The 13,008-nt window shown below is 33.5% G+C and overlaps 1 protein-coding gene across 1 annotated transcript in view; it reads left to right on the top strand.

Moving 5' to 3' along the window:
- Window positions 1–6,846: 6,846 nt before the first annotated feature.
- The window catches only part of LOC129229577 (glyoxylate reductase/hydroxypyruvate reductase-like), an 87,754-nt gene continuing 81,592 nt past the window's right edge, over window positions 6,847–13,008 (top strand). Inside the window, exon 1 of the mRNA XM_054863914.1 lies at window positions 6,847–7,058. Coding sequence (XP_054719889.1) covers window positions 6,988–7,058 — 71 coding nt within the window. The 5' untranslated portion in view covers window positions 6,847–6,987. The remainder of the gene's footprint in view (window positions 7,059–13,008) is intronic.

Here is a 13,008-nt window from a genome sequence, read left to right as displayed (position 1 = left end):
TTCCGTTATAGGTACGTAGCGGTGCATTTTTTAAGCTGGCGATTAGTTTCAATTTTATTTATTGTCAGGGACTATTTCAAGTTACACATAAAGTACTTATTTGGCGATACCATAAACTATTTTGTCTTTTTAAACACTTATAAGCGAAGCAAGCCTAGAAACAAGATTAAAAAGTCCATTAAAATAAAAAATAATCCTCTGAATAATTAAGTTTCTCCATAAAGCGTAAAATAATCCAACAAATGAAACACAAACTATAAATGAGCATGTAAAATTAAATTAAAAGCAATTGCCAGACCAACTTTAGATGCTCCATTTACGCATTAAATAATCAGCTGAATAACATTACTGATTCAATTCGAATTGGTTGATCGGTATATTTCTGAGCATCTTGCGAAATATTGATGTTGTTTTCTGTTTCATTTATTAATTAAAATAAACAAGCTTTGAAACTTGTCGTTGATTGGTTGATGCAACCGTGGCTTGTGGCGCCTCCTTGCGGTCAGAATGGGCAAATATGAATTTTTGAAGTTTTTCCATCTAGTGTGGCCATGTTCAAGTGCAGAAATAGTTGCCCCGGTTTAACACAGGAAAGTCAAAAATTGTCAAGGCCTGGTAAGCGCCAGCGCATTCAGTTGGGCCATGGTCAATTCCATTAGCAAGCGCGGGCAGATTCATTTTCAGTTAAAAAAAAAATACAGAGTTAGAAATATAAAGGTCTTAAATTAACGGCGCACTTTCACTTTTTAAGAATGGTCAGATTTTTCACAACACCTCGCTTTTCATAAAAAGAAGTTGAGCATGTCTACTTGCACGTACGCAACGCCGAAACAAATCATTAGCATTTGCCTAAAACGATTTCAATGACGAATAGCGGGAGAAAGAAAAATTAAAAACGCAACAACAATGCCAACGGGCTAGAAAAACATCAACCGTGTAATGACCTGTTGCGTTAGATTTCAAGCCATTTCGGGTATTGCGTCATGCGGGTTGGAGTTTCATATTCATATCGATTATTTCGTCATGTGCTTTGCTCTTTTCCCTCGGCTCGTTTATTTCGTCATTTTGGGGATAAAAGTCCCTACAACCTCAAGTTCGGCGTTTCCGTATTCCGTAAGCGACTGGATTTTTCAAATGAAGCATTAAGTGAGAAACAAAACTGGGAGGGGGGGGGGGGGAAATATTTAATTTGTCACTTTTTTTCTGAATTCAAAGATAATTAGATTTTTAGTTCGTCCCGTCCGAATGTTTTTTTATGCCCATTCATAACGTCTTATTGGGTAATTCGATTTTGATGATCATTTTCTTAATAGATAGAAGGCTGTCCAACTTAAGTCCCGTACTATTGTCTAACCTTTATTTCTACTTTAAAAAAAGTTATTAGTGGAAAACTCATTTGCACATAAGTACAAAAGCCTTTCTTAGACATTTCCATTGGCAAGATTTGACAGACGACTTTTTAAAAGCAATTATGAAATTTATTCATTCTCTTTGCTCTAAAGCCTACACGGATGGCCAGACGTGCAACAAAGTGAAACGTCACATTATTAACAGTGGCAAGTGAAACTTGAAAAAAAAAAAAAAAAAAAAATTAAAGTAAAAAAATATTGCAGTCGAACTCACTTACAGCGAGTCCTGATTTAATGAGAACTCGGATTTAGCAAGGAAATCAGACAAATTTGGTTGGTGCAATGTTAAGTCTACAGGAGCATACTAACTCGCTTTTAGCGAGAAAACCTCGCTTAAAGTGTTCGTGATTTATAAATTTCAATATTTGGTTAATAAATTACCATTATGTGGAACAATGTTAAGTCTGTAGGAGCATAGCTCGCTTTTAGCGAGAAAACCATGCTTAAAGGGTGCAACTTCATAATTTATAAATTTTCTATTGACTTCCAGCTGGACTTATCCTTTCTTGTGAAAATTCTTTTAACGTTCGGAAGTGAAATGAAAGTTGAGTTATAATCCGGCGAACAAATGATGACGGTCCTTTTTTTTAGTTCGCGGAGTAACGAAGCATTTGAAAAGAATCTACTTGCTGACGACAATGTTATCACTTACGAGGAAATTGTAGTTCAAGTTCAAGCTAATGCAGATGAAGAAAACAATGAAAGTTCAATATATAATCTATCGATATGCAAACTTTGGAAATTGGTTGATTTACATTCTTCAGTTTTCTCTATCATATTTAAAACAGCTAATTGAAGGGTTCAACAACTGATTGAATCAGAAGAGAATGTGTAATGATGGTTCCGATAAGAGCTGGAAACACACCTCGCTTAATAGGAACCATTCCCCCGATGGTAAGATGTACACCTTGCTGCATTTTCATCATGAGTACGATTTTGTCCGCAGCCAAGGACATGTCACAAGGCAGTTCGGAAATCATTTTGTCCGCAGCCAAGGACATGTCACAAGGCAGTTCGGAAATCAAACTCAATGCTTCTGCGTTTAATTCTGGTAGGTCTTCAGAAAAGAAAGTCATCAGGAACAGCATTGCCGTCATCAACAATGTTAGGATCAATGACTGAATGCTTAGCAAGTTGACGAAGTATTTCTTGTTGAACGCTAAAAACGCAGTGAAGTAAATACCGGTGGATATGTAGAAGATCGTAAGAAAGACAAGAGTGCGCAGTTTTCTATCGGTATTAGACACAAAATTCGAAATTCTGGTGTAATACTGAAAATAGCCTGCAAAATGGTTGGCTTTCAAATTCATTGGGAAATCCACCATTATTTGCTTCAAATTCCAAGACAGAACGATGAAGAAAAATCCAAACGAAACTAAGGGTGGCACAAAACAGAGATACGTCGAGCTTGTCAGTAGCATTAATATAATTTTAAATGACACAGTCTTATTCCCAGTTAAGGTGGGAAAATATCGGAAGAGAGGTATAGATTCTAAAATTTTGTCACCAGGGTAATCTTGAAAAAATGGTGCAAACTGCACCAGTACAAATGCTGAATTCGTAACCGCAAGAAGAATGGAAGAATATTTCACGCGTTTCTCAGCAGCTTTGAAATTAGTTACAGGACAAAATGCAATGTTAAGTGACTCAACTGCTTGTATAAGATCCGTAATGCCGCTTTTAACTCTGATTAAAACATACCTGTAAGAAAGCCCGACGAAACAATTTATAACTGATATTATATTGCGCATCGTCAATTCATTTAGCAGACAGGAGGCAAAAGCTGAAGTACTTAGTAATCCTAGCAACAAAATGATTCGCCAAATCAGCAAAATACAAGTTTTAAATCTGTTCATAACTTGATCTGAACATGCAGGAACTACATCAATTCCACAGATCAAGAAAAAAAGTTTCACTGGCTGATATAAATCACTTTGAGAAATGCGGAATTTAAGATGATTATCTAAATAACCTCTTCGTAATGTCGGAGTTCTATAATTTTCATCCAAATTTACGTTATCGTTAAAAACAGCCATACGTGTCTAGTTTATATTGTTTTCCTCACTGCTTCGGACAGCTTTTCATTAATTTGTTCAAAATATTTAATTTTGAGAAGATGTTGGACCAATAGCATTGAAATATTTCTTGACGTAGCCAGATAGGAGCCGGATGAATGATTAAGATTTAACTAACGGTAAAATATATAACTATATTTCTTTATAATTCAATTTTAAGAAGTTTCAAAACGAACATTACATTACAAGTAGCAGCAATAATGATACGATAATATCTGTCAAAACAACCTTGAAAACATAATGAAATTAAATTACTTGAAGATCAATAAAACTTTCCAATTTAGTAAAATTGAGGCAGTGATAAGCAAAGGGATGTAAGTAGACTTTTTCAAGTTTTGAACGAACACGTTCAATGTTCAAAATCAAGGAAGGCTTTCAATGAATAATTCAACTAAATCATGCTTAAAAGAGCACCTACCAGGGCCACTAGTACCATCTCTTAGGCCAAAACAGATGATATTATCTCCTATCATTTGTGTACTGGTTATCTTGAAATTTTTAATTTAGGCAAATGCACCCCTTTGCTTCTTACTGCCTCAACTGTCAATAAATCTGACTTTGCCCTATAAATCTGCAATCTCTGTTGATTCAGCAATAATGTATGATTAAATTTAGTTTCAGATAATCAATAATTCTTTTACTTTCCTTCAGATTTTATACTCTGCTTAATATTGATTAAAACTCGATTTGTTTCGTGCAAGGCCTCTGATGATTTTAATTTTTGTTTGCTCATTGACTTTTTGAAAACAGAAAATGGCATATAGCGACCAGTTGTGTAGCGGGGGAGGTGGCAGGGGGGGGGGCATACGTTAGAGTTGGGCGGCAGTTTGCTGTGGCGGTTCTCTGTATAATTAATATCAATAAACAATGAAATGTTAAAGGGATGAAAAGCCGAGCAAAAACAATGAAGTTGAAAGTGTATGTAACTATATACGTGACATGGTTCATTAACTATTGGGCAAAAAATAAATAAATAAATAAAATTCACCCCACTAGTCTTTATCCTCTCAAAGTTTCAGGAATGCTAAAACATTTAGAACAGCTTGGAAAATTCATTTTAATTTTTAAATGATAGTAAAAAAATCAAAAAACTAAAAAAACGAAACTAAAAGCTTATATTTGAATGAACTGAAAATGGAACACGACAAAACACAAGGAGAAAAGTTAAAAAATTCAAAAAAAAATTTTCAAATTGATTTTTTATTTTTATTTATTTATTAAATTTGAAAACTAGCATGACAGAGCGAGATCAAGAAATTCAGTCACAACTCAAAAACTAATTTCGAAACATACTCAAAAATATTTCCTTTTAACTTAATTCAAAAAGGAAAAAGGAAGAATATTAAAAAAACCAAAGATTTCAACGTAAGAATACTAGTAATTTTCTTCATCCGCCCCCTCTCCTTTTTTTTCTCACAAAATTAACTGGATTCTTGAAATTAATTTAACTGATACATATGCAATTAAGCATACATAAAAAAAAATGCTTCAATACGTTTTTGAAATATGCGCACTTGCAAAAAATGCACTAGTACTAAGAAAAAGAAGTGCTGAAAGTATTGATAACACTGGTAAACAAATGTCTTCTCCCACGAATGTCTTTGACTTATCCTGAAGTACTTTTCTACGAGGAATTCATATCTGCTATCAAAAGTGCGTTATCGCATTTTTTTTTTTTTTTTGTTACGAAAGTGTGAATATTTTATTTTTACGTTAACCTTAGTGTTGATTTCGATCGTGCCACATGGTTTTGAATTATAAAAATAATTATAAAATCCAGTCTCAGTAGCCAGATTTTAAATCGGTGGTAATTTTATTTTTTTGTAAAAAGTTGAGTAAAATGTCGTAAATATAGCTTCAAACAACGATTCTCCACGCTTGACCTCTGACCGTAACCTTCGTGCAGTGCCTGATTACTAAATAGTTTAACTAGGCCGTGGCCTAGGATCCCCGCTTTTTGAAGATGCCCATATGACTAAAATTGTTTTAACCTACGCTAGACAGCTAGAAAATCGCCCAACATGGTATAAGCCTGTTTGATGATATTTTGATAGTTGATATTGTAACCCTAGCTCCAGTAGATAGTGTTCACTGTGTTGGTTTCTTCGTTTTCCTAAAATGGCTATCTTACATGTAAAATAGTTAAGTTACTGGATCGAGTTCCGCCTTTGTTACAATAAAACCTTTCCCTGCATGTTTAACTTTACCAAACCATACTATTATCAAATTATCATGCCGTGGCGCGAGTTTCATTGTTGAAACACGCGGGTTACTCGATCATCGGCTATTATTTATATGAGGATTCTAGGAAAGATACAACGTGAAAATTTCATGATGAAAATATGTAACAATTTTTAATAAATTGCCTTGTTTCTCGATTTACAATCAGAATGCACAAAGTTTTGCTATTTTCATGCCAGTCGGATTGCAAAAAAATCATTTCAAAATAAACTTACGGTCTTCACGTAAATCTTTTACGACTGGAGAAAAATATATTATTAATGATTCTTTGATCGAACCAAAAGACATCCCATCTTCAACATCTTAACATAAAATTAGGTTTAATGAACGAATGTGTATAGGCTATGGGCAGAATTGGTGATGTTTTTTGTACATAAAGAACTTTTCCAAATTCAGTGATGAAAAAATTAAAGAAGGCATTTTTGAACTTAAATTAAAGAACTGATGAAAAAAATAGCCTTTTTGAGGGAAGACTGATTTAGAAAAACGTAAATGGGTTTCTTTCAATGATGTAGTAGAAAACTTACAGCCAAAGAAAAGTTTCAGGGCCATACTCATTTTTTTCGCATTTTTGTCATCTATTGTACGTTAACTTTATTGTACAAGCTTGCTTACTTAGTTTCCGATGAAAAAAATCGCAAAAGAAACGTGTCTAATTCCAACATTTCCTTACTGTTAGTACTTGAATTTAAAACGCGTTTCTGCACATACTACCGTTTACCTACCCACGGCAGTCCAGTGTTTTAGGCGCGGAAAGCATTTGAAGAATGAAGCTGCTTTTTTTTTTAAATAGTTTCTTCCCTTTCACTTAGATTTTCCCCCAATAAATTTCGGCTCCTGTAGCAGTGAATATAGTGCACACTTTTACATTCGAAAATTTATGAAATGTGTTTTTTACTTTTGTTTCATTTTTGCCTTTTTGTTTTATGGACATAAGAAATTCTTCAAAAACAATGACATCACACATTTTGCTAGTATTCCATCAATTGTAACTTACATAACAATGAAACTCAAAAATAGAAAAGTAGGGAGAATCCCTACCGTTATCCCTAAAGAGAGCGACAAAAATCCCTAACCATTCCTCGGTAGGCTCATTCAGTACTTTCTACTGTCGGGCGGAAGGTTGTAGTGAGAGTTTCGATCAGTGGTTTCTGAGCGATTTTAATCCTGATATAGTTTTACGTTTTGTAGCGCGGTTTTTTGCTTGTGTTTTGGTGTTAGCGTGAAAACAGAAAGGATTTTTTTTTTTTGGAATTTTAGCAATGGGACGACCGAAAGTTTTCGTGACCAGGCCTGATGTGCCACAAGAAGGAATTGAATTATTAAAGAAAAAGTAGGTGGCTTTTATGTTTTTACGTATTTTATTAAATTTATGTGATTCATTCGTCACCTAAGCTGACAAAAATGCGTTGCGTTTTATTTTCCAAGACAATTATTCATGTTTTGAACAAATTTTTGAGGAGAGTTTGCTGTTACAAGTTGAAGCGGAAAATTTTTACTTCACGCATTAAATTTAAAAGTTAACTAGTTAAGCTGTTATGAAACCAGAGGTGCCCACCTAGAGGGGGGGGGCGGTCATGGCGCAGATTACACTATTAAAATTTTTGAGGGGGTTGAGGAATATTTTTTGGGAGGAAGGGGGCGATCCTGGCGCTGACTGCGCCATTGATATTTTTAGGGGGGGGGGTAGAGTGTTTTAAGTGGTACTTTTCTGGGGAGAGGCTCTTGCTTTTGGGTGGGTCTTCGCAATATTTCGGGGGTGCGCCCTTGCGTTTAGAGGGGGGCACCCCTAATGATACCAACGACCTTAAAGAGCGAGGTGCTGCGTGAATATTTTTGCTAGTTTAATTTCTCTGATAATGCATTAAATTTTTACACCAGATGAAGAGGAAGATTTAAGTTTGCAGATCTGGCACGAATTCGGATCTTTAATTCATTTTTTCACTATTAGCTCACACTCTCCGTATTTATATATCGGGTTCAAATCTTGCAACTCAATTTTCCCCCACTTCCTGTGATCGGATCCTTTTGAAATTTGGAACGCGACCTCAGATCCGATGACAATGCAATATTCTAAAATGAAATGAATTAATTAGCTATAAATTATGTTTCTATTCAAAGTTTAATCAATGCTTTTGCATAAAACCTCTATTATGAAGGCAAAAAAATGCTCGCAAACATTAGAATAAAATATGTATAGAAGCCCGTGAGTTTTCTGCATCAGATAAAATTTGTTCCAATCTAAGGTAATTAAAAGGTGATTTTTTTTTTTTTGACTTCAACTAATTTTACGCTAAAATGGATTTATCCCCTAGTTTCGCCGACCATTTCAAATTCCCCCCCCCCCTTAAAATGATAAGGTGTGATTGAAACTGAAAAACAGGAAGGAGGGGGGGGGGGATTTCGTGGCGGGACGGCTACGAAGACACCCTAAAATCTAGGTACGCCTTCATTTCAATTGAAAATTCATTGTTGATCACGGTCATTGTCGAACAATGCTTTTATTAAAATCTCTCTCTTTTTAATCTTCAGTGTATTAACACTGACGCCATAGACTGATAATAAGAGTAGACCGAGCTTTCCCAGACTTGCTGATGAAAAAATTGGTTCATGGATATATCATGTGACTGGTGGAAGGCTTGGCGAAAACTTTGGCAGCATGGTTGCTAGATGGCAACATTATCTATAGTTTGGCATTCGAAATGTATTTTAAGACGTAATGTCTTTTTATTATAATTTTCTTTTTCCATGTGCAGAGATTGAACTGGTTTTCTTTTAGTTATGCATTATTTTGACATTAGTAATTAGTTTTTAATCACAGTTTTTAGTAACTTTTATTTCATTCGGAACTGCTACGTCAGCGTTGGCGTAAACGTAATGGCGTAAACGTTTTGCGTTAACGCAAAAATGTACTAATCGGTATCTTAAATTGAAATTGTAGGTAAAAATCTTACCGTTTGCCGATTCTTTTTGGGCGCTTGCATCTTTAATTGCTTAGAGAGTTATTGAAATTGACTAAAGAAAATGCACAATACTATCTAGACGAAAAACTCACTATATTAACAAAATATTTACAACTTAGAATAACAAATTTACAAATCGTCTGCTACGCTCAACGCCCGCTGTTGCTAGGATATCCACCAGTCACATGGTTTGGTTTATGAGCAGCAAAAGGGTTGCCATAGCTCGGTCAATTCTTATTATTAGTCTATGATTGACGCTGAATTTCAAGAGAAGCGTAATATGACAGTTATATACAGTGGCTCCCAAAAGTGTTCGTACACCTTGAAATTTTGTAGTAAAACCAAAATAACGTAAAACTGAATTCGAATATGAAGTCCAATTTTTTTTCACACCATTACTATGCCATTCTGAATAAATCCCGGTAGTTTTTTTCAGAATAATACCAGATTTTATTTTTGAAATTTGTCAAAAGTCGATGAGACAGAAAAAAAAAAGTAAGAAAGTTATCTTACACTGAAATATTTTCGAATAAATTCATGATTAAAATGATTATATGAGGGGGTTTTTTTTATTATTATTTTTGCATTGTAATGACACTGTAAATTCATTTGTCTTTAATTTTTTGTTTATTTATTCCCTAATATTCAGCTTATTATTTTTAATGGCAGGTATGCGTAGAGATCAACAAACACGAATCGAAATTTGATTTTTTTCCCTCACAGTAGCCATAAATTGGTTTGAAATGTCTCTAAATTAGTTAATTTATACCATTCTATAGTAAAGTGCTTGATAAAATGCTTTAAAGACAAGAATCGTATTGAAAACAAGGTAAGAAAAGGTCAACTGGCAAAGTTAACAAAGCGTGATCGGAGGTTTACAGTTATTGGATGGATTAAAGGGGATCTCTTCCCGCAGAAATTTTCTTATTTGTGCGAAAAACAATAAGCTTACGTTTTACGTCGTAAAATTAATGATAAATAAGCTCAAAACGTTTTGGAACAACGTCTTACTTATAGATTAAAATAAATTCAATATTTTGGGGGAAATTGTTGTATAATTGTCAATAGAAGAAAAAATGAGGAATTTAATCTTAAGAACTTAGTTGGGTCAGTTAATCAGGACGGTGAAGGTGTTCTTGTGTGAGGGTGCATAACAGTAGTAGGACTTGGAAATTTGGAATTTTTTGATGGAATAATGAATCATGATGTTCATTTAAATATTTCATAAAACAATTTTAAACTATTAATCCAAAATTTGGACATCGGAAACAACTTTGTTTTTTTTAATCAAGATGACGATAAGAAATACACGTTTGCGTTTGGTGCCTCAAAAATTGTCCTTAAACTTAGAAATATCTCCTCAATCGCTAGCTTTAAACTTAATGGAACATATTTAAAGATATCTGGTGGCTAGATTACGAAAATACACCATTGAAACGAAAAGTCAATTAGAAACAGTAAGATTCGAAGTGCGGCTGAACACTTATTCAGAAATCGCATAAAAAAAGAAAGAAAAAACAATGAAATCTATTCCCAGACGTTTAAAAGCTGTTGTTGATACTGCATGATATTCTACTAAATAATAATTTTGTAAAAAGTTAGATTACTTACTAATTTTTTGACATTTTTTTCAAAGTGTACGAAGACTTTTGTGAGATAAAATTTCCGGCACTTTTTGGTTTTTGATTTAAAAAAAAAGTTTTAATGTTTTATTAAAAATTTTCGTGTAGTTTTGTCAAAAATAGATCATAGATTTTATAATTAAATAACTATTCCGAAATATTAATTCTAAGCAATGCATAAGGGCCTATTTCATAGAAAGTCGTAGGTGTACGAACACTTTTGGGAGCCACTGTATCTTCCGCAATGTTTGTACTTTGAAATGTCAAACATCAAGTTAAAAATTGAAAAAATCAAGATAAAATTTTATTGTTTTGTGTGAATTTGTAAGAATATGGGTTTTTTTAATCTTAAATTAATTTAACTAACCATATTTTACAGCAGCATTTAGTTGGAATGGACAGTATGCAAAATATTTTCTTGAATATATTATCGTAGAACAAAATGAAAAATGCTTAACCGAGAAAGAGCTTACTTCATTGTTTTTATTCTCAGCTGAAAGGTTTCGCCAAATTTGTTTAGGGTTATAGTTTTAGTATTGTGAGAGCGAAGTATTTTGGCCAGATTCCGCATTTTAGTTAAACCATTTTTAATTTTTATCACGAGTAGAATAAAATGGTAGAAAGATTACAGAATTCGATAAGAAAAATGAAATAATGGTAGATCAACTGAAAAGAAAACTATCACCATATATCCGTGAGAATTTTGTGGATGATTTGCATAGCATGACATAATTAAATCATAACTCAGAAATTATAAGCATTCGAAACAGAAAAAATTTTAATTAACCGATTCGGGAATTAGAAAAATAACTCAGCTATAAATGCAAAACAATAAGCGTTAGCCAAGTAGGGCAAAGAAGTATCATCTTCTTTTGATAATAATTCGTAATCTTACTACTATTATATATGCGAAAGTTTGTCTGTAAGGATGTATGGATGTATGGATGTTTGTTACTCTTTCACGCAAAAACTACTGAACGGATTTTGATGAAACTTTACAATAATATAGCTTATGCATCAGAATAACACATAGGGTAGTTTTTGTCCCGTTATGGGAGGCAAAACCCGCTTAGGGGGGCAATAAAACACAATTTTTGTATAAATTCTCTAATATTGGGATGAAAAAATACTTGCACATATTTACATTATATGTCCATCGAAAGCTCTGATTTTTCTGCTGAAGATGGCACCTGTTCGAAATTTGTAAGTAGAATAAAAAACGAGTTATGAGCTTTTTAGTTCCATGTTCGAAGGCTTTCCTCAACTCAATACAGTATTTAGTGCATCATCTCAACTCCCTGACGATAGCGACAATTGTTGTATTGTTGACTATCTTTGCTTTTCGTGACTGTTCAAGGCTTTTCTCAAGTCAGATCTTGAAGTAAGATTTTTGCACAAGATTGGCAAATAGTACATGATTTGGCTGATCATTTTTCAGTTAAACGGAACTTCAATGTTAATGGTTTTTATTATTATTTATGCTGATTGAACACTTACTCATTATCCAATCAACCAGCAGAAATATCGCCAAAATTTTTGCAGAAAGATTTCCGTAGCTGATCCTTTTGGCAGTTTTTTCAACGTCGCTGTTTTTGAAGCCGAAGACTATGTCATAATGTTTCTCAGCTTTCACCATGTAAACAAAATATCGCCAATCAAAGAATTTTCAAAAGACTTTTTTTACTATGTTAAATAATCCAGCAACTAAATTAGGCAAATCCATAAACAGCACAAAAACTTCCATTAATTTTCCTTTTTTGCACAATTTCAAACAATCACCAAATTTTACTACTTATTTTGGAAACATTTCGGATGAAACTGTTTAGCGCCATTTTATGGTGACCAAAAGTATCTCAGCATCTGACGACGATATATCTGTAACGAAAATTAATATCATATCGTTTTACAAAGTAAGGAAAGAATGGGGGAGCATCATCGAAGGTACCCCAAAACGACTTTCGCAAATTCGGTAAAATCGCACCAAGAGCTCACAATGATTGAAATTTCCCAAAATAACTAAAGCAAGTATAAGGGGATTACGAGCGCAGCTAATTTTTTTTTAATCACTTCGCACTTCATTAGCCATACAGAGAAGGCTTTAGACTCCATGTTAAAAAAAAGTATCAACAGATTAATCTTTTTAAACATGAGAAGATTAATTTCATGTTTTGGAAATTTGTATATACTTAAATATAGTGCTTTCGTTTCTAAATCAATACTATTTTATTCTTTATACTCATTGTTATTTTAGTTATATGGGTAAGGAAGAAACTCGATTTTTAATCATGTCAAAAAGATGTGTTTTAAATTCTTTCACTTAAAACAGAAAACAAAAGCAAGTAACGATTTTTTCTCATAATTATTACTGACCCAGGCAACGCCGGGTATTTTTTGCTAGTGTCATATAATTAAACTAGCTAGCATTAATTGTTATTCTTGTCAGGCCACAATTATTATTTAGTTTTATGAAGAACTGATAAATATAGAATTCAACATCGTGGAACTGGCTGCTTTGAACTACGCGCTACGTAATTTGCATTAATTTCTAACGTTTAGTAATGCTTCTTGAAGTCTCATTTCTTTCTACGTGAGCCAGAATATCAACAAGACTTTGAAAATTAATTTAAAAAGAATAAAGCGAAAGAATCATGCATACGAACAAAATTTACTAGGCTTATTAGCATTTTCTTCGTTACCA

Source organism: Uloborus diversus, chromosome 9 (genome assembly GCF_026930045.1).
Source record: "Uloborus diversus isolate 005 chromosome 9, Udiv.v.3.1, whole genome shotgun sequence".
Taxonomy (NCBI): Eukaryota; Metazoa; Arthropoda; class Arachnida; order Araneae; family Uloboridae; genus Uloborus; species Uloborus diversus.
This window is presented reverse-complemented; position numbering and strand designations above follow the sequence as displayed.